The sequence below is a fragment of the Rhinolophus sinicus genome, chromosome 14 (assembly GCF_057876585.1).
Source record: "Rhinolophus sinicus isolate RSI-liver-muscle chromosome 14, RSI-T2T, whole genome shotgun sequence".
Lineage (NCBI taxonomy): Eukaryota > Metazoa > Chordata > Mammalia > Chiroptera > Rhinolophidae > Rhinolophus > Rhinolophus sinicus.
This window is the reverse complement of record NC_142514.1, coordinates 3,465,461-3,483,815: the sequence shown is the minus strand read 5'-3', so window position 1 is coordinate 3,483,815 and position 18,355 is coordinate 3,465,461. Positions and strand designations below refer to the sequence as shown.

Below are 18,355 nucleotides of genomic sequence, written 5' to 3'. Positions count from 1 at the left end.
TTTGAGGCCAGGGCTTCTCCATCCCCAGCTGGTCCCTCTGCCCACCGAGAGTGGATGGAGAGTCAGAGTGAGGAGTCCTGTGCTCCAGGACCGAGGCTAAGAGTGTTCGTGAAGCGTGTGGCCCGGTGGGTCAGGGGCTCCGCCGGGCAGCGGGGGAGTGGTCAGCAGTGAGGGCTTGCTGAGGGAGTCACGGGCCTCTGGAGGACAGGTGCTCCACTGGAAGGCCTGTGTCGTCCCCCATGGGGCAAGGTTGTGGAGGTGGGAAGTCGTGCAGTTTTACGAAGGTCTAAGTGCTCCCTGGCTCAGCAGTGTGGCCGCACAGTCACTCTGGAGTCGTGTTTCTGGTACTTCAGATCTGGGAGTCGTTTGTTGGGTGATGCATCTGAACACATGATCTTGTGATCTCACAGACTAACCCCCAGCCTTGCCTGGCTCCTCCCCTGCCCCTCCCCTGGGGACTGCGGGCCTGGCTCTCCAACCCATCCAGACTGGGCCTCCCACCCCAGCACGCCTGCACCCCAGTGACACGGGGAATGCTCTTTCTGGGCGGCCTGTTAAGACGTCCACACCAACTCATGGCATCAGAAAAGCAATTAACGGCTTTAAAATAGAGTGGTGGCAGGGAACCTGGAAACAGCACTTGTTTACGTGCGATGACGGAGGAAGAGGTGGGTGAGTAGGGGGACATTGCCTTACGACCCTGTGGAGCACAGCCCTAGGAGACTGCAGATACGAGGACAGAGTAGGTACCAGGCCGGCCGAATTCAGGCTGGTGCTGATTTCCCGGGGGCTCTGGGGATGGCTGAGAAGAAGGGCCCGGTCCTAAGTTAGGGTGCTCTCTCTCCCGTGCCTGCCTATGCTGGGTTGTGTGGTTCTTTGGGAATCTCACAGGTCAGCTTGTGATGTGGCATGGGCCATGCGTGGCTTTGTTACTGACGCAGCCACTGACGGAAGCAGAAAATGCAGCTCTTCTGCCTGACTGGCCCGTTTCAGCTTCTGTTTGTCTGCTACATGGCTTTTGTGTGCGTCCAGGGTTTGAATAGAGCCCCTCCCAGGAGACGGTGCCTTGGGGCCCAGGACACCCACAGGCAGCTGGGTGCAGAGTGGAGGGTGTGAGCTCGGGAGTCAGGCCTGGTCTGAGCTCTAGCTGCCCTGACGGGCCTGGGTCTCTGGCCCAGCGGCACAACTGTCAGAGCCCCTGATTCCCAGTCTGAGCTTGGGGCACGTGACACCCCCACCCAGGGTGTGTTTGAGGACCCGAGGGACGGTGCTCCTGAGAGCTCAGAGTGGGGCTTCGGGAGGGGCTGCATGGGAGCAGGGTCACCCGTCCTGGGGAGGCTGTCACTGGGCCCTGGGGCACCTTGGGAACCTGAGCTGGAGCACTGACTGTTTCCCCTGGAAAATCACCTGGTGGTGTATGATTATAATAAATTTGGTCTAAGGACCAAGATCCGAATTCCTTTTAGTGAGAGGCTGGTAAAGGAGGAGCGCTGTGGAGACCAGGTTGTATAATCACCACCTTCATCAGAACCTTAGAATATGCAGAATAGAGCAGCACACTTTGTGCCCCGCGCTGGGTCAGGTGGCTCTGGGAGACTCGTAGCCACTTGCCACGTCTGCTTAGAAAACAGATCCCCACACTTTAACCTCTGCTTCCGCTTTGAACCTTCTAGCTGTGAAAAATGTGGTCCAGGCGCAGAAGCTGGCCGACGTGGACAGCGAGCTGGCTGCCCTGCTCTTCACCCACTCGCGGCCTGGGGCCAAGGGGCACCAGGGATCCGGCCCAGAGGCGGACGCCGTGCGCAGGCGCAAGCTGGAGCGGATGCGGGCCGTGCGCCTGCAGGAGTCCGGAGGAGGGCTCGGCTGCCACAGGACCAGCCTGCTGGTGGGTGCGCCATCCTCTCTGCGCTTTCCCCGGCTCCGAGTGGGACCAGGGGTCACTGAGTGGGAGCAGCCTGAACCCCGTCTCTCTTGCCCTGCGTGGGCCTCGCTTCCTCCCAAATCCTACTTGGGGAATGCAAGAGAACTGGACTTTTCAGCCCCCAAGAGAAGTTTTCGAGTCAGAATGACCTGGAGGGCTTTTGATGAAAAGCAATTCTTGGGCGCCACCCCTGGAGATTCTGTTTCCAGTGGGTTTGGGGGATCCTGGGACCCCAGTCTTTAAGAAAGCTCTGCAGGGGATTCTGAGAGTCCCTAAGGTTTGAGGAGTGAAGCTAGGACCGGCTTCTTATATCCTGGGCTATCAGAGTCATCATTCTGACCAGAAAAATGCCCAATTTTGCCTGAAAATCTAAATGTGACTCTGTAATATTTTGCAACTTAGAAATAGGAGGAGAGAATGGTTGTACCTTCTGGGTTTACAGAATAAAGAAGCCAAGGGGACTTGGGGGAAATCTTTTGAGATCACCCTTTACATTAAGGCAGGTGTCTGAACAGACGATGTCCCTTCTTCAGGGGCAAAGCCTGTGCCAGCGGTCAGTGGTCACCTGTGTGCGGCCCTCGGGTCACAGTGGGTGAGGAAGGGCTCCCACCCTCAGGTGTGGAGTGTAGAAAGGGAGGCAGAAATAAATGAACCAGCAGAGACTGTTAGTCTAACGGACAAAGCAGAGGACATGCGAGAGGATGGGCCCAGGGCGCCGACTGAGCCGGTGGCACGAGTAGGGTCGGTGGGCAGAGTCTGGCTGCGGAGGAGCCGCTGTGGCTGTGGGGACGGATTGAAAGGAGGCTGGTGTGGCCGTGGTCAGGACGGGCCTTCTCCCCGGGCCCCAGTGTACGGTCCCCCCGGCCGTGTAGCTGCTGAGGGTGGGGCCCCTGGAGCCGACTGTCAGCGTCGCCTGGGGACTCAGGCGAGCCTGCCTCCGTGGTTGGGCCGGGCACACGGCACGTGCTCAGTCAGGAAGGCTGCCAGTGTTGCTGTTAGCAGTAGTATTCTTCTTACTTTGCTCTTTTCCTATTACTTAATGTGTTCTGAGAGAGAAGTCTACAGCTCAGAAACCTCATCTTGAATACAGCAGTGAATTGAGAAGTAATTGGATTTCTAAATACAAGAGCATTTTCTACTAAATTCTAATGATTTCCTGGGTCAGTAGCCCTAGAGAATTTTGAGATGAAAGTAACTCGATTTATCAAATATGTGGTAGTTTCTATCCCTTTAGAGCTTTTACGTCCTGCTTTCGAAGAACGATGAGAATTCTGTGAAGTCAGTGGGTCCTTCGGTCGGGAGGCCGGGGAGCGCGGTGGAGCTGCGGTGCTGAGCCGGCCGAGTGCATGGCTTCGCGGTGAAGTGTCCATGCTGGAGGTCACGCACGGGGAGCAGGGGACAGCCAGCCGGCGTCCAGCTTCCTCTCCCTCCCCGAGTCGTTCTTACGGCAGTCCTTACGGCCCTGAGGGAGGCCACGTGTCGCAGGGCTCCTTGGGGAAGGTGGCCAGGAGCACAGAGTGCGGGTCCGATGCCCGTGTTTATGTTCCTGCTGTGCTTTGGGACAGTCACAGGCCTCTCGTGAGGGTCGCTCAGCTTCACCTGTGTCCGCTGTCCCGGGCAGTGGCTGGCCCTAGTGACCGCCATCGGTCAGCATCAGCTGCTGTGCACGGGGAAGCTGCAGGCCCAGGCAGGCCTTGGTCTGAGCCCCTGCTCTGGGGCTGGACCCTGGGCCTGGGAAGCAGGGCTGGCGGGTTATCTACTTGTGCGAAGTGTTCTGTGGGGGCCTCAAGTGACAGAAATCCCAGGAAACCTGACCACCTAGCCAAGCAGTGTGAGCCCAACGCCATCTTCAGGCAGGTGGATCCCAAAAGGAAGGGAAGAGGGAGGCCAGAGCTGTGCCTGCCTGGTTCATGCTCTGGAACTTTCCATCAGATAAGTTGCCCCATCTTTCTTGGGGTGGAGGGAGGCCAGGGGTGTCGGACTAACCACCTACCTTGTCTGTGGTCTGGGAGGAGGCAGGAGAGGGCCAGCAGTTAGGGCCTAACAAGCCCAGGGCCACGCGTCTCTACCCATCGCTTTTCACCATCTGGCCCATGGGTATCCGGGAGCCCATTTCCAGGTGGCAAAGCCATCTCTGTCCTGCTTCTCATTCGCGTTGTGTCTGGCCATGTTGTCCAGCACAGCCTGTTAAAGGCCCACGCCACTGAGACGCCCTAATAAAGTGTCCACAGAGGGAAGCCTTGAATGTGCACCCGACCACCCTCCCATTTTCAAATCCCGGGGAGAAACAAAAGGCACAGCTGCAGCCCCCTTGCTCGGGGCAGGTCAAAGACAGTATCCAAAGCCATGTAAGTCAGAAGTCAAATTTCGTCCTCGCTTTTGAGTTGAAGTCCGAAGGCGTTGTGTGACCCCTTCCTTCTGTTTCCAGGCCTCCTCAGTGTTCGAAGGTCCTCAGCGCTGGGCCTGGCTGCCCCCCCCCCCAGCCTGGGGGCTGCCCTAGTTCTTAGATCTTGCAGAGCAGTTTCCGATGGGCTCACAAGGAAAACAAGCCAATCTCCAGCGTCTAAAACACGTCTGGGATGGCCAGGCCCACTGAGTCACAGGGCACGTGAGGAAGGAGAGGGACGAGGGACTTGTGGCCAAGCCCCACCAAGGCAGTTGTTGGCCCCCCTGACCCAGCTTGAGGTCAATCAGGGCTGGACACGTTACCTCCCAGGGGCTCCGCTCACAGATGGGGCTCCTGCCACCACACTGAGGGCCTGGCCGGCGAGCTGGGCACCTGCTCTATTTTCCAGGCCGTTCTTTTCTCTTTTGTTGGGAACCTCTGCTTTTAATTCCTCACTGTACCTGGTGCCAGCCTGGCAGCTGTGGGGAAGGCTGGCAGTAGTTGGCTGTTGGCTGTAGTTTCTTAAGAGCTTGCAGGGCAGGCCCTGCCTCCAATGGGTACATACCCCAGCTATGGGGCAGAGACAAGCCAGGAGTGCCTGCAGAACCCCACGTGGAGAGACAGGCGTGCCCCATTCTGTTCGCTGGAGCTAGACGCCAGCCAGCCCCACCCAGCCCACGTGTCGAGGAAGGGGGGGTGGTATTCCAGAAACGTGGTGTGTGGGGTGCTGGGGAGGCTGAGCAGAGGACAGCGAGGGAGGACCGCGGCCCAGGACTGTGGCCCTGGCCGGGCGCTCGTGTCCCACAGGCTCAGCAGGGTGTCCGTGCACAGCACGCCAGGGACCTGCAGGTGATCGCCGCCTACCGGGAGCGCACGAAGGCCCAGAGCATCACCAGCGCACTCAGCCTGGCCATCACCACCGAGCACACCGTCTACGCCACGCTGGGCACCGCCGAGTTCTTCGAGTTCGTGCTCAGGAACCCTCACAACACGCAGCACACAGTGACCGTCGAGGTGGACACCCCAGAGCTGAGGTGCGGGGCCGGGGCGGGGACGGGTGTGCCGAAAGCTGAGGGGCTCCCATCCCGAGCTCCAGCTCCCAGCGAGCGGGTGGGGCTCGCCGCCAGGAAGCACACTGGGCTCAGCGCTGCGTCCGCCCTCCCTGCAGCCTCATCCTGGACAGTCAGGAGTGGAGACACTTCAAGGACGCGGCCAACCTGCACACGCCCGTGGAGCAGGACATGTTCCACGTGCGGGACGGCCTCACCCCCCAACTCTTCCTGCGCCCCCGGGAGGCCGCCCATGTCCCCTTCAAGTACCAGACCTTCTCTGCAGTGCAGGTGGGTCTGTTGTGTGTCAGCCGGGAACACAGTGCTGGGGACCTGGGGCGTCTCCACGCGTTTTACAGGCCTCCCCATGTAGTGGCCAACCGATTAGCCTTCGGGCTGTCATGTGCCCCACTTGTCCTCACGGCCCTGCACCTGCACCGTGTGTGGTGGGCCCAGACGCTTCACGTCTCCTGCAGACGTGGTGGACGTCATGAAAGGCTAGGTCGTCTCTGAATCTCTTTACTAAAGTTGGTAAAAGAGCCTCTTAGACCTCAGAAGGGCTGACAGGCTGACTCCCTTAGCCTCTGTCACTTTCCAGGGAAATGCAAGGACTGCGGTTTCCGTGTGTGTGTGTGTGTATGTGTGTGTGTGTGTGTGTGTGTGATGCAGGAGGGCACAGGCGTGTGTTTCAGTTTCTGGAACGACCTTTGAGGTCAGTTCTGTGGATAATGGTGATCCCTGAAATGGCTTAGGGATCTAGAGGCTCACAGGTTTCCCTGCAGGCTCTGGGATGCGCTGCGGGACGAGAGGTCGTAAGGACAGTGGTGAAGGCAGCAGGCCTTTGGCGCAGGCCGGGCTGGGTTAGTGTGCAGGACGCCCCTTCACAGCTCACACAGCCTCCGGGGCCTCTTGGGGGCAGTGAGGCTGGTTATAAGTAGCTGCGCAGAGGGTAACTGTGAGAGTAAATGAGATGCAGGGGGCAGCTGTTCCTGCAGGCGGAAGGTCCCGCAGGCAGAAAGAAGTGCCTATGTTCCCAGGACTCTGTCCCGTGACACCCAGTGCTGATGGCTTCCCACAGGCCTCTGCTGCGCTGAGACCTGAGGACGACACGGACACCGGGTCGCCGGGGAGGTCCAGCGTGATGCCCACCAGACATGCCAAGGTAGGGGGCAGAAGACGCCCGACTTCCGATCCCGGGCACACACGAGGTCTGGTGGTGTAAGCTGTGTCCTGAAGGGATCGAGTGAGGTGTGTCAGGTGACCAGTTCCCGGGCCGCTTGGCCCTGGCCCCTCAGCCCTTCTTTGTGCCTCCTGGAGGGAAGGCTCGGGGCTGGGAGCAGGGCCCTTGGAGGTGGACGTTTCATTTCCTAACAGGACAGTGACAGCTTTAGCCAGATGCTGGTATGGCCCCCAGGTGGGTGTCAAGCATGGAAATGCCTCCCTGCCCCTGTCCATTTCACAGCCCTTGGGCACGCTGGGTGTGAAGCTGGCCACCCCATGCCCACTGCACTGCTGTAAACGTGCTGCTGTCCTCACGCTGTGTCTCTGCAGTCGCTGAGCAGGGGCCGACCGCCAGGGGCCGACCTCAGTGGGCCGATCCCTGTGCCCTGCAGAGGCGAGGCAGGGTGCCTGGCTGTCCACGTGGCATGACGTGCCCACCTGAGGGTCATTGTCTACAGCCGTCCTCCCATCAGGGTGGAAAATGGTGAACTTGACTTCTCTCACGTTCCTGTACTTCTTAGCTGTGACGCTCCTATAAACCATCAGCGGTTTGGCTGCCCTGAAACATGCTCTACACCAGAGTCGGGATAAGTGTTGGATTCTTGCTCTTTAGTCATTGATTTTTAAAATAACCAGTGGTGCCCTGGCAACCTTCACAGCTGGTCCGTTTTGGCATCTCATCATGGACGCCCAGTTTTGATTTGCTGGGTTTCTCGTCTGCGACACAGTACCCCTCTCTGGCCACCGCCGTCCCTTTCAAGTTAGCTCCTGTGCCTTTCTTATCAAACGTTTTGCTTTGAAATAATCTCAAAAACAAACAAACAAAGAAACATTACAAGAATAGTGCAAAGAATTCCATACGTTATTCACCCAGATTTCCTAGTTGTTGACATTGTACAGCTGCCTTATCGTTCTCTCTATATTTATCCATATTTTCTCTGAACAATTTGAGAAGAAGTTGACGACATGAAACGTAGAGCCCGTGTGTCCTGAATATAAGGATGGACCCCGCCATAACCACAGTAGAACCAGAAAATCGGGAAACTGACACGAGTCTCATCAGGCCCCATTTGCATATCACCAAGCATCCTGATATGGGACCACTTCCGCACTCAGGTTCAAGGGCGAGAGGGGTCCCAAGTCCCTTCTCTTCCTGCTGGAGCTCCGCCCATGCCATCCTCGCCTGTCATGGCCGTGGTACTTTGAAGTGTGCAGGCCAGTGACCTCACAGAATGTCCCTCAGTTTGGGTTTGTCCTGTGTTTGCTCGTGAGTAGGTTCAAGGTGGGCAGAATGTTCTGGGCAGGAAGACGGCAGAGGTTTCGCTGTGTTCTTCTCAGAACCTCTTAGTGGGAGGGACACAGTGTTGATTGCTCTGTTTCTGGAGATACTAACTCTTACCTAGTTAAGAAGGTGTCTGCCAGGTTTCTGCGCGGTAAAGTTAAGGAAGAGGCATTTCATACTTGAGAATCAGAAAGGAATGAGCAAGTACTTTGCCGGAAGATGCTGAGACCATGGAAATACCGTGTTCCTTATCAGACACCACCCGCCTGCTTGCTTAGCAGCTTCTAGGACCCCCCTTTGCCCCCCCCCCCACATGGGTGCTTAGCATGGTGGCTGCCGGTGGTTGGGGACGTTCAGATGTCATCACTCCTTCCACTCGTGTTAGCTGGTATTCTAAGTAAGAGAGCTCTGCCTGCATCCCATTCGTTTATTTGACTTACTTTTGTACCTTATGGACATGAACTCCTGTTTTATTCAGTGGGTTATAACTTGTTACTGTCCTTGTTTTGCTGCTCGGTTGCCCCACACTGACCGGTGGCAGCTGCTTCAGGCTGGCTCCTGTGTCCTTTTGACACGGCCCTGACATTCTTGGAGCACCTCCTTACTGCCTGGCAAACAGAAAGTCCAGAGTCACCTTAGGCTTTCCTCACGGCAGCCCTGGAATCGGCCATTTCTCTGAGGTTCCTCTTGGTGGAGAACGGCATTTAGAAACCCAAATGTGGGCGCTGGGTGTGCTCAGAGCTCCTGGGGTGTTAGCCGAGAGAGCTACGGCGCATGTGTCTGTGTGTAATACACATGTGCACAGACTCTATCCATATGTATTCCAGACCCGGATTAACACAGGTGCTCCCAACACCCGTGTGACATCGTGGGCCTTACCCAGCTGCCCTCTGCCTCACGTTTCTCATGCCTGTTTCTGTAGGTGAGAAGCCGGCTCCGTTATCGTCAACATATTTATTTACTTTCTCAGTCCCCTGGTCCATAACTAACTACTGACCACACTGGTCTGACCCTGTGGCCCTGAGGCCGCTGGCCACACTGGCTGTTAGATGTGTATGTGTGAGGTTCAAATTTCAGTACCAACCACAAACAGGACGTTGTAGTCTAAGATTTCTGAGTGTTTCTTTTTGTCCGGTTTCAAATTCACTTCAAGAATTCTTCTCTGGGTAGTTATATCACCACCTTGACATATAGGTGGATTTGTTTGTTTCATTTGTTTTTACTATATAGAGACTGTTTTTAGAAAAATTTGTTTTAAACTAACTGAAAACATTTACATGAGTCCAAGATCAAACTATAAAATGAGGTATTTGTAGAAAGATCCTCCTTCCTTTCCTGTCCCTCACCCCCATGTGTGTGTATCTCTGTGTGTGTGTGTCTCTATCTCTGTGTGTGTGTGTATCTGTATGTGTGTGTGTCTGTGTCTGTGTGTGTGTGTCTGTGTCTGTCTGGGTGTGTGTCTCTCTGGGTGGGGTGTGTGTGTATGTGTCTATATGTGTATGTCTGTGTGTATCTGTATGTGTATATCTGTGTGTGTGTGTGTGTGTGTGTGTGTGTGTGTGTCTGTGTCTCTGTGTTGGGTGTGTCTGTGTCTGTGTGTCTGTGTCTGTGTGTAGCATGTGAACGTGGGTCCTGACACCACTTGACAGCACACAGAGCTTATGCCCGTTTACTCTTCGGTCAGAGCCCCTGTCATGTGGACGGATGTCCATCACTTACCTGACCACCCCATGAATGGACTTTACGGTTGTTTCCAGCCTTTTGCTGTTGTGAATAGTCTTCTACGTGTTCAGTTTTGCTAAATCCCTCTCCAAAAGGCCCATTTTGCACTGATAGACCATTTTTAAAGCTTTGACTGACTACCAATGTCCATTCTTTCAGAATGTCTTAATGTCGGAAAACTGCAGAGAATCCATGTAAAAGCTCAGTCTGAGAGTTCCAGTTATATTTGCAAGTTCTCAGAAGCAGCATTGCTGCCTCAGTGGTGCCTGTGGAGCCGCTCTAAGTTCTAGAAGTTTCAGCCCAGTGGGCTGTCCCAGTCACAGGTTCTGTGGGTCTGAGGTGCAGACAGCTTTGCTGGGTGCTTGCGTCCTGGACCCTTGGCTGCTGGGACAGCAGGTGGGGCTCCTGTGTGCAGCCCTGGGACCCAGCAGGGAACAGGCAGCCAAATTGCCTTCCATTCTGGTGGAGAGACTGACTGTGCCAAACACATGAAGCGTGACGTGGCAGTGGTCATGCTGTGGAGAAAACCAAGCCGAGAGGAAAGAGCCGTGGGGCGTCATCAGGAATTAGGCAGTTGTGCCTATGAAACTATAGAGAAGAAAATGCGTTTTGTGCCTGCAGCTTGGCCTCCCCCAGCTGCTCGCTCAGCCCGAGTCCCCTGGGAGACCAGCACTTGGGAGACAGAAGTCACTTTGAACAGAGAACTTTGTATCAGGGATTGTTAACTAGGCGTGATGTTGTTAACCAGGTGGCCGGAAGAGTAAAATGAACTCCAGGTTTTAGGAGGTGGAGACACCGGAAGCCACTGCCTGCCACGCCCGTCCTGGGGCACCAGGGACAGAGCAGGAAACCATGACTTAGAGGCTTAGAGGAGGGGCCGTGGGCCTGAGCTCAGGCCTCCGAGGAGGGTGCCCCCGGCTGGGCTGGTGCAGGGTCCGCCCAGGAGCCGTGAGGCTGCGTCTGTGCTGTTTGGGTGCAGATGGCACCTGCTGAGGAGGAGCTGCCCCTGCTGGGACGATGGCCGGGTGAGGCTGACGGGAGCGGAGCACACAGGCTCGAGCGTCCCCTCAACCCCAACTCCCGACTGGCCATCCGCCATGGTCAGAGCCTCCAGGAGTGGCTGGTGGAGCCGCAAGGGGGTCTGCAGGGGCCTGCGAGCCTAGCGGGGCGGGGTGGGCGTGGGGCAGAGACCCCGCTCAATGGGCACAGCAGCTGAAGAAACAGTCGATCATTTTAGAATTGAAGTCTCAGCGTAGCGGGAAAATTCTGGCAAGGGTGTCAGGGCACAGGTGATGGGAACGTGGGAGCGGGCGTGGGGGCTTCTCTCCGAGCCAGGACGTGGGGTTGAGTTGGGACATCAGGTGAGGGAAGGGACTCGTGTGGGGTGGCTTCAGGTGGAGCTCCAAAAGGCAAAACCACCGTGTTGCTTAAAGACAGAGGTGGGGAAATGGCAAAGAAAAGAGGGGACGGTGAGCGTGGAGTTCAGGAGGGGTGTGTCAGGGTGGGCTGGAGGGCATGGGAGCCCAGCTGTGGACAGTGTGCCTGTTCCAAGTGGGGTCCTGGGCTCCTGGGTGGCTGTCCTGTTCTAATTTGTGAGCTAAACATCGTTTTACATATGTATCGTCTTATATACATACACCTAAAAGATTTTATAATAAAACTTACCAAAGAAGAATGTCCTTCACATGTGGAGTTTGTCGGTGGCCCAAGTCTTGCGTGGACAGGGGACAGTGCCCTGGCCTCAGGGGATGGCTGTGTGCCATCCTCATTCCTGGGCCTGAGGGCTCACTGGGCCAGACTGAGTCGTGGAGTAGATTCCCAGTCTACCAGCTGTCCCAACTAGGACCTCTTTGGACCAATAGGCTTTTTAGTACGTAACTTGTTTAGAAAAGGGAGTTTATATTTCTAGCCCCTTGGTTTAGGTACAGCCTCATTTTACCGTCTGGAATCAAAGAGCTAACGTGCTCCGTTCCACCCACGAGGATCTGGTGAGGTCATGCCAGATCCTTCTGCAACGACCCCCAGCACGCACACAGCAGGCGTGTTGAAAGGTAGAATAATGGCTGAAGTAGTGTTTGATGTTGGGCTGCAAACCTTTTCCACTGGTACTCGAGGTGTGTGCCTCACTTAGGAGAAATAGCAGTAGCAGCAGCCACTACCCACGGAAGGGACACACGTCCACGTGCGGACCCTGTGCTGGGTGCCGTCCCCTCCGTGTGGGCACCTGCTGCTGCAGACTGTCCCCCATTTCTGACTGTGCCAGTCCTTCCGTGTCACGGGAGGTGAGTGGACCGCAGAGACCCCCGTCCCTGTCTGTAAGGAGGCCCGCCAGCCCGTGTGTGTCCTGACGCCACCCCGTCTGCTCTGTCGGCAGGTCTTGTTCCGGGGCAGTGGTGGCAAGCCCCTCGCCGTGCTGCGCCTGACGGTGGAGCCCCAGCCCCACGTGGTGGACCAGGTCTTCCGCTTCTATCACCCAGAGCTCACCTTCCTGAAGAAGGCCATCCGCCTGCCTCCCTGGCACACGCTGCCAGGCAGGTCCCGTCTGTCCCCGTGGCTGGCATTTTGTGGGCTCAACAGATGGGAAAAGGTTTTTCCCCAAGGGTCGTCATTATGTCATCTCGTGATGCTCTTACTCCAACAACACGTGACACGTCTGTAAATTCTACCACCTGCCCTTTTCATTTGAAATGGCCACCTTCTTGCTTCCTCTGAGATGGCAGGTGTGACCATGGCCGGCTGAGTGCACCCTCCTAAGACCCACAGCCCTGAGTTCATGCCTGGGGACACCACTTCCTCCCCCTGCCGAGTCACTTTTTTCTGTTGTGCGTTTAGAACAAAGCAACATCTTTCATGTCTGGCACCTTGCTAAATAGCACTTGCGCTTACGTTTTGGCTACTCCCTTTGGATGAGCCCCTAGGAGGTGGCTGAGTCCCCAGGAGAGGGGCTGAGTCCCCAGGAGGTGGCCAAGCATGAAGCACCAGTGTCCCTGCCGACATGGGCGGGGTAGAACGGCGTCCCCGTCAGCTCAGCCCCTGTTCCGGCCCAGGCCTATCGGGAAAGATGATAGTTTTGGTATTTCCCACTCCAGGTGCTCCTGTGGGAATGCCTGGCGAGGCACCCCCGCTCCACGTCCGCTGTAGTGACCCGAATGTCATCTGTGAGACCCAGAACGTGGTGAGTGCTTGGCTGTGCCTCAGGCAAGTCCTGTGCAGCTCGGTGCCCCAGCCTCGCGTCCTGGTCTCCGGGGCTTCATCATTGCAGGGTTTCGGCTCCGTGGTCTCTGTCTAAGGTGCTGCAGGGCTGCTTTGCACCTTTGTGAGAGCGTCATGAATGAGTTGTCATTTTTTCTGCCAGCAGATCAGTTAGTTGATTATCTGAATTTTAAATTAAAAAAAAGCATGAGGCAAAATGAGTGAAGTGAGAGTGGTAATTGAGGCACTTGTTAATTGCCGTTGTGGAAAGAAGAATGGCCGTAATTATATTATGACTGGTTAGGAAACTGGTTACAGTCTCCTGAAGAATATAATTATTGACCTCAATATAAAATCAAGAAGTTAATGATTTTCTCTTTTGCAGTGAAAAAAAAAAAAAAAAGTGAATTCTGACTAGGACAGAAAGGTAGCAACATGTCGGGGGCCTGGTTCATGCATGCTTTCGCTTTGTCAGAACTTAGGGAGCAGGGGGCAGAGTGGGGGAGGCGGGCAGCGTTTGAGGGATGCACCCCCTGTCTGGCAGGGCCCTGGGGAGCCGAGGGACGTGTTCCTGAAGGTGGCCAGTGGTCGCAGCCCGGAGATCAAAGACTTCTTTGTCATCATTTACATGTGAGTATGGCAGCCTGGCCGTCTGGAGCGGAGGGAGGTGAGCAGGCAGTCAGGATGCTGGGGCGTTGAAATGGGCCAGTCCTGGTTCTGTCTCATGGCCGGGGCCATGATCGAGCCTTTTGCGGTGTGAGGGGCACCGTAGGGCTGGCAGGGGCCTGGCAAAGGGTGCCCTGTGCTCAGACCAGGCCAGCGGCCTGAGGGATGCCGCATCGGGACTCCACCAAGGAGCTTCTGCCCCAGAACAGTGCTAGGACCCCATCATAGCAGTTTCCTCCTTGAATCTGAGGGAATTTAAGCCACGGCCCCTCCCAGGGCAGAGGGAAAGTGCAGTCAATGTCCTTTGATGCTGAAGACTCATTGACTTGCCCCTTTGCGTCCCTCACCTGGTGGAAATAACCCCGGTGCACTCCCCTTGCCTCATAGGTGGTGTCCCCCAGCCCTTTGGGAGCCTTTAGAGCTGGTGGGAGGTGGGGGGTGAAGTGCAGGCATGGCCTACCTCGGTGCTCGTCATGGGCGGACATGCAGTGCGGAGTCCTCAGCACGGCCTGCAGGGAAGCGTCGCTGAGCCCATCTTGCAAAAAGCCCGGCCTGTGTGACCTCCAAGCCCACCTTCCTGCTCTTCCATGCCGTGCTGCCCACAGCCCTTGCCTCAGACCTGGTTTGGGATTTAAGCTGGCCCAGGGTGCATTTCAGGCAAAAGCCACCTGTCACTCATTCTCAGTGTTCTGGTGCAGGGCTGAAGTGATACCTAAGCCCCAGTCCCGCCCGAGAGCCTTGTGCTTAGTATGGGAGGCGGCTGCAGAAGTGACGCAGCTGTGCCCCTGGGCCCCCGGCCCTTGCCTCTCCCTGGCTCATGGGTCAGAGCTGCCAGTGGCTTCTGTCTCTCGCAGGGATCGCTGGCTGGCGACACCCATCCAGATATGGCAGGTCCACCTCCACTCCCTGCAGCGTGTGGACGTCTCCTGTGTCACCGGCCAGCGGACCCACCTGTCCCTTGTCCTTCGGGGGACACAGACACTTAGGAAAGTGAGAGCTTTCACCTCGCACCCCCAGGAGCTGACGGTATGGCCTTCTGGGTCCTTTCGGGTCACTTAGGTTTCTCTGGCCCTCCCCATCCTCACCCCACCCGGGATGGCGCAGTGGTTGGTCCTGATAGGTTCTCAGGACCTTCAGGATGACAGCAGGTTTTGGCAGAGTCTTCATTCAAATCGCCCTTATTAGAGTTGCTGTCGTGAGATGAGTGACATATAAATCCCGAAGGCCAATTTTCAGAATTGTTGGAAGATAAATATTAATAGTAACTTTGGAATTAATGCAGCCACAATTATCCACCCCGCATAATGAGGCCCTCCAGACTCCCTGCCAGCGGCCGGCGTTTAGAGCCAGAACTCGTTAAACTCCCTCTGCTGAGGCAGCGCTGGCACTTAGGGGGTCGTCGTCACATGGGAGGGGAACATGCCCGACACAGATAGTGACACAGACTGACACGGTGACAGGCGGTGACATAGACCATGACACACACCATGACACTGATCGGATGGGGACCGACCATGGCACAGACCATAACACAGTGACACAGACCGTGACGCAGATAGTGACACAGACCGACACGGTGACACAGATGGTGACACAGCATGACACACAGCATGACACACACCATGACACCGTGACCCAGATGGTGACACAGACCGCGACAGTGACAGACCATGACACGCTGTGGCACACAGGTTGGCTCTGGCTTCAGATCTGTCGTTTCACTTAAGCCCCTTGTGACCTCATGCCAGCCACATGGGTTGTCACCCCTGAGCAGCTGCTTCCCTTGGGTTCTCTTGGTCCCCTGGGTAGAGGTGCCAGGAAACCCCTCTCTGGCCCCATGGGAGTGGCTGCACCTTCACCTGCCTGCTTCTCTGTTGTTCTTGAAGACGGACCCCAAAGGTGTGTTCGTGCTGCCGCCCCACGGGGTGCAGGACCTGCACCTGGGCGTGAGGCCCCTCAGGGCGGGCAGCCGCTTTGTCCACCTCAACGTGGTGGACGTGGACCACCACCAGCGCGTGGCCTCGTGGCTCGTGTGCCTCTCCTGCCGCCTGCCTCTCATTTCCAAGGTCTGGAGGGGCCCTGTGGGGGGGCCCTGTGGTACAGGGGGTGTGTCACCTGATTGTCAGCTGGTCCCCGACCCAGGACCCCCTCCCGTCTTCTCTGGCCGGGTCAGGGTGGGGTGGCTCCTGTGCTGTGAGCCCGTCATCCAGGAGCTCAGAGGGCTTGTCTGTGCTGGTTATGGCGACGTCCAGCGCCTGGGGCCCCACGTCCAGAGCGGGCTCAGGAAGCGCCTGGAGAAGGAGCCCAGGCCGACCACTGCCCTCCCCCCCGCAGGCCTTTGAGATCACACTGGCTGTGGGGGAGGGGAAGGGCGCCAACAAGCGCATCACCTACACCAACCCCTACCCCTCCCGGAGGACCTACCAGCTGCACAGCGACCACCCTGAGCTGCTGCAGTTCAAGGAGGACACCTTCCAGGTGCGGGCGGTGCTCCCCGGAGCCCTGAGGTGTGGGGCCTGAGGGCAGGGGGGCTAGCAGGGCGCTGGGAGCCGTTCCATCTAGTGACGGGTGGTCCTCAGGAACCCCGGCCGTGAGCCGAGCCTTCCTGCGCTCTGGAGCGATGCTCCACAGGGAGGGGCCACCCTGTGTTCAGCTCCTCTGCCTTGGACTCAGGGACCCTCCATGTGTAGGCCCCATTTTGGGGGAGAGAGCGCCTTCCCTGCAATTTCTCCATAGTACCCAGAGCTGCCCCACAATTCTGCCCTTTGTCCATTGTGAACGTTTTAAGGAAAGAGTGGCAGATCACAGGCTGTCAGTTAGGGGACGGTGTTTCTGCAGGTGGGGAGCGAGCGTCTCCCGAGAGTGTGGGGACAGCAGGTAACATGGGGAAATGGGGCTCGGAGCCTCAGTGTGCCCAGTCTGCCAGTCTTGACAGGGTGCTGCCTCACTCCCACCTGCCCCAGGGACTGAGCAGGAGCCCCAGGCTGAAGGTCCTCTGTCAGCCGACTGACCTGCTGTGCTTGAGAAAACACATGCCTTGTGCGTAGAAGTTACGGGGAGAGAGAGAGGAGCGGCTGTGGTGGGCGCTCGGATTGTGGTGCTTGTCTGCAGGTCGGGGGAGGAGAGACCTACACCATCGGCCTGCGGTTTGCTCCCAGTCAGACAGCTGGGGAGAGGGAGGTCCTCATTTATATCAACGACCACGAAGACAAAAACGAGGAAACGTTTTGCGTGAAGGTCATCTACCAGTAAAGGAGCGGCCTCGAGGGGCGGCCCTGCAGCCTGGCTCAGGGGGGAGGACGTCACCTGAGCCCCAACCGCCCACCGAGGCCCCAGTCCAGCCGAGCTGCTGCCCCAGGCGTCCTCAGGATGCACAAAGCCTGTTGAGCTCTGTTGCACACGAGAGACTGTCACTGTCTGTGATGTTTTGATTTGCTTTTAGCAAAATGTTTTTTAAGAATCATCTTAAGTGATAGAATTATGTTTCTTACTAGATTTTGTACAAACACATTATTTGCTATGCAATGTTTTCTATTGGTATTATCGCGTATCTTTTTTAAAATTATGTATGAAACACTAAACATGGACACGTTTTTTCTTTTGATAGTTTTCATGAGTATTTTCTGCTGTTTTCGCCATTGTCTACAGCACCAGCCTGGCTTTCCCTTGAGTACAGCGTGGCTGAGGGATAGGCCTGATGGGGTGGGTGTGGGGAGAAGCAACTGTGAGCTCTGCTTCTGTTGTCAGATCTCCTACGATTCTGTTCCCACCGGGGAGATCCAGGATAGCCGCTCCTTCTCAAGGTCCGTAACTGATCCCATCTGCAAAGTCCCCTTTCCCATGTTAAATGACATAGTCACAGGTTCCAGGTATGAGGATGGGGACACCCGGACCAGAACCTTGTCACGTGGCCACAGCTAGCTCCAAGGGGCCTGGGAAATGTCGTTCTTCTTTTGGGTGGTCATGTGTCCAGATAACTTGGGATGGTATCGCTGAGCAGGGTGTGAGCAGGTTTGGGGGGACACCCAGCAATCTTTGTCGCCGTGTTGCTGGTAGAGACACTGAGCAGCGGGCCGATCAGAACTCGGCAATGGACGGTAACCCAGGAGTCATCATCGTGATGTCTTATAACCGAAAACTTGATCTCAGTCTGTTGGAAATTAGAATAAAAAGAAAGGCTGGGTGCGTGAGCCCCGGTGGTCAGCATGCAATGCCTTTCTGATCCAGGGGTAGAAGGCAGCAGCAGAGGGGGTCGTCAGCCTTGGGACATGAGGGGGAAGCCAGACTGGCCCTGGAAGGAAGCCTGAGGCGGGAGGGTATCTCCGGCACCGGGAACCAGGGTGGAGCTGGTATAAGTACTGCTACCCCAGCTTCTTTTTTTTTCCATTTTCATGAAATAAGTTTTTCTCATCCCTTTACTTTCCGTCTGTGTGTGTCTTTCAATCTGAGGTGAATCTCTTGTAGGCAGCATATGTAACGGTTTTATTTTCTTATCTATGTAGCCACCCCCTTTTTTTGTGAATGGATCATTTAATTCATTTTATTTTTATTTAAAGTACATGTAATTGTTGATAGTTATGCCATTTTATTATTCACATTTTTGGTCTTTTTTTTTTTTTTTTACATTTTGAGGAAGTCCCTCTAACATTCCTTGTAATACTGGTTTGGTGGTGATGAACTCCATTAGCTTTTTCTTGTCTGGGAAATTCTGTATCTGTCCTTTGATTTTAAATGATAGCTTTGCTGGGTAGAGTAGTCCTGGTTGTAGGTCCTTGCTTTTCATCATGTTGAATATTTTGTGCCAATCCCTCTGGTCTGCAAAGTTTCTGCTGAGGAATCAGCTGACAATCTTATGGGGGCTCCCTTATAAGTTACTAGTTGCCTTTCTCTTGCTGCTGTTAGGATTCTCCCTTTGT

At 55.9% G+C, this 18,355-nt stretch overlaps 1 protein-coding gene across 8 annotated transcripts in view; it reads left to right on the top strand.

Moving 5' to 3' along the window:
- The window catches only part of NPHP4 (nephrocystin 4), a 107,993-nt gene extending 90,952 nt beyond the window's left edge, over positions 1 to 17,041 (top strand). For 6 of the 8 annotated variants that reach the window (XM_019746702.3, XM_088790066.1, XM_074334191.2 and 3 more), the window contains 11 exons: positions 1,674 to 1,885; positions 5,115 to 5,341; positions 5,476 to 5,647; positions 6,435 to 6,518; positions 11,956 to 12,112; positions 12,671 to 12,756; positions 13,318 to 13,403; positions 14,294 to 14,465; positions 15,326 to 15,505; positions 15,774 to 15,917; positions 16,551 to 17,041. In XM_019746702.3, coding sequence (XP_019602261.3) covers positions 1,674 to 1,885; positions 5,115 to 5,341; positions 5,476 to 5,647; positions 6,435 to 6,518; positions 11,956 to 12,112; positions 12,671 to 12,756; positions 13,318 to 13,403; positions 14,294 to 14,465; positions 15,326 to 15,505; positions 15,774 to 15,917; positions 16,551 to 16,691 — 1,661 coding nt within the window. In that variant the 3' untranslated portion in view covers positions 16,692 to 17,041. The other 2 variants (XM_074334192.2, XM_088790068.1) reach the window with 2 other exon arrangements.
- The last annotated feature ends 1,314 nt before the right edge of the window (positions 17,042 to 18,355 follow it).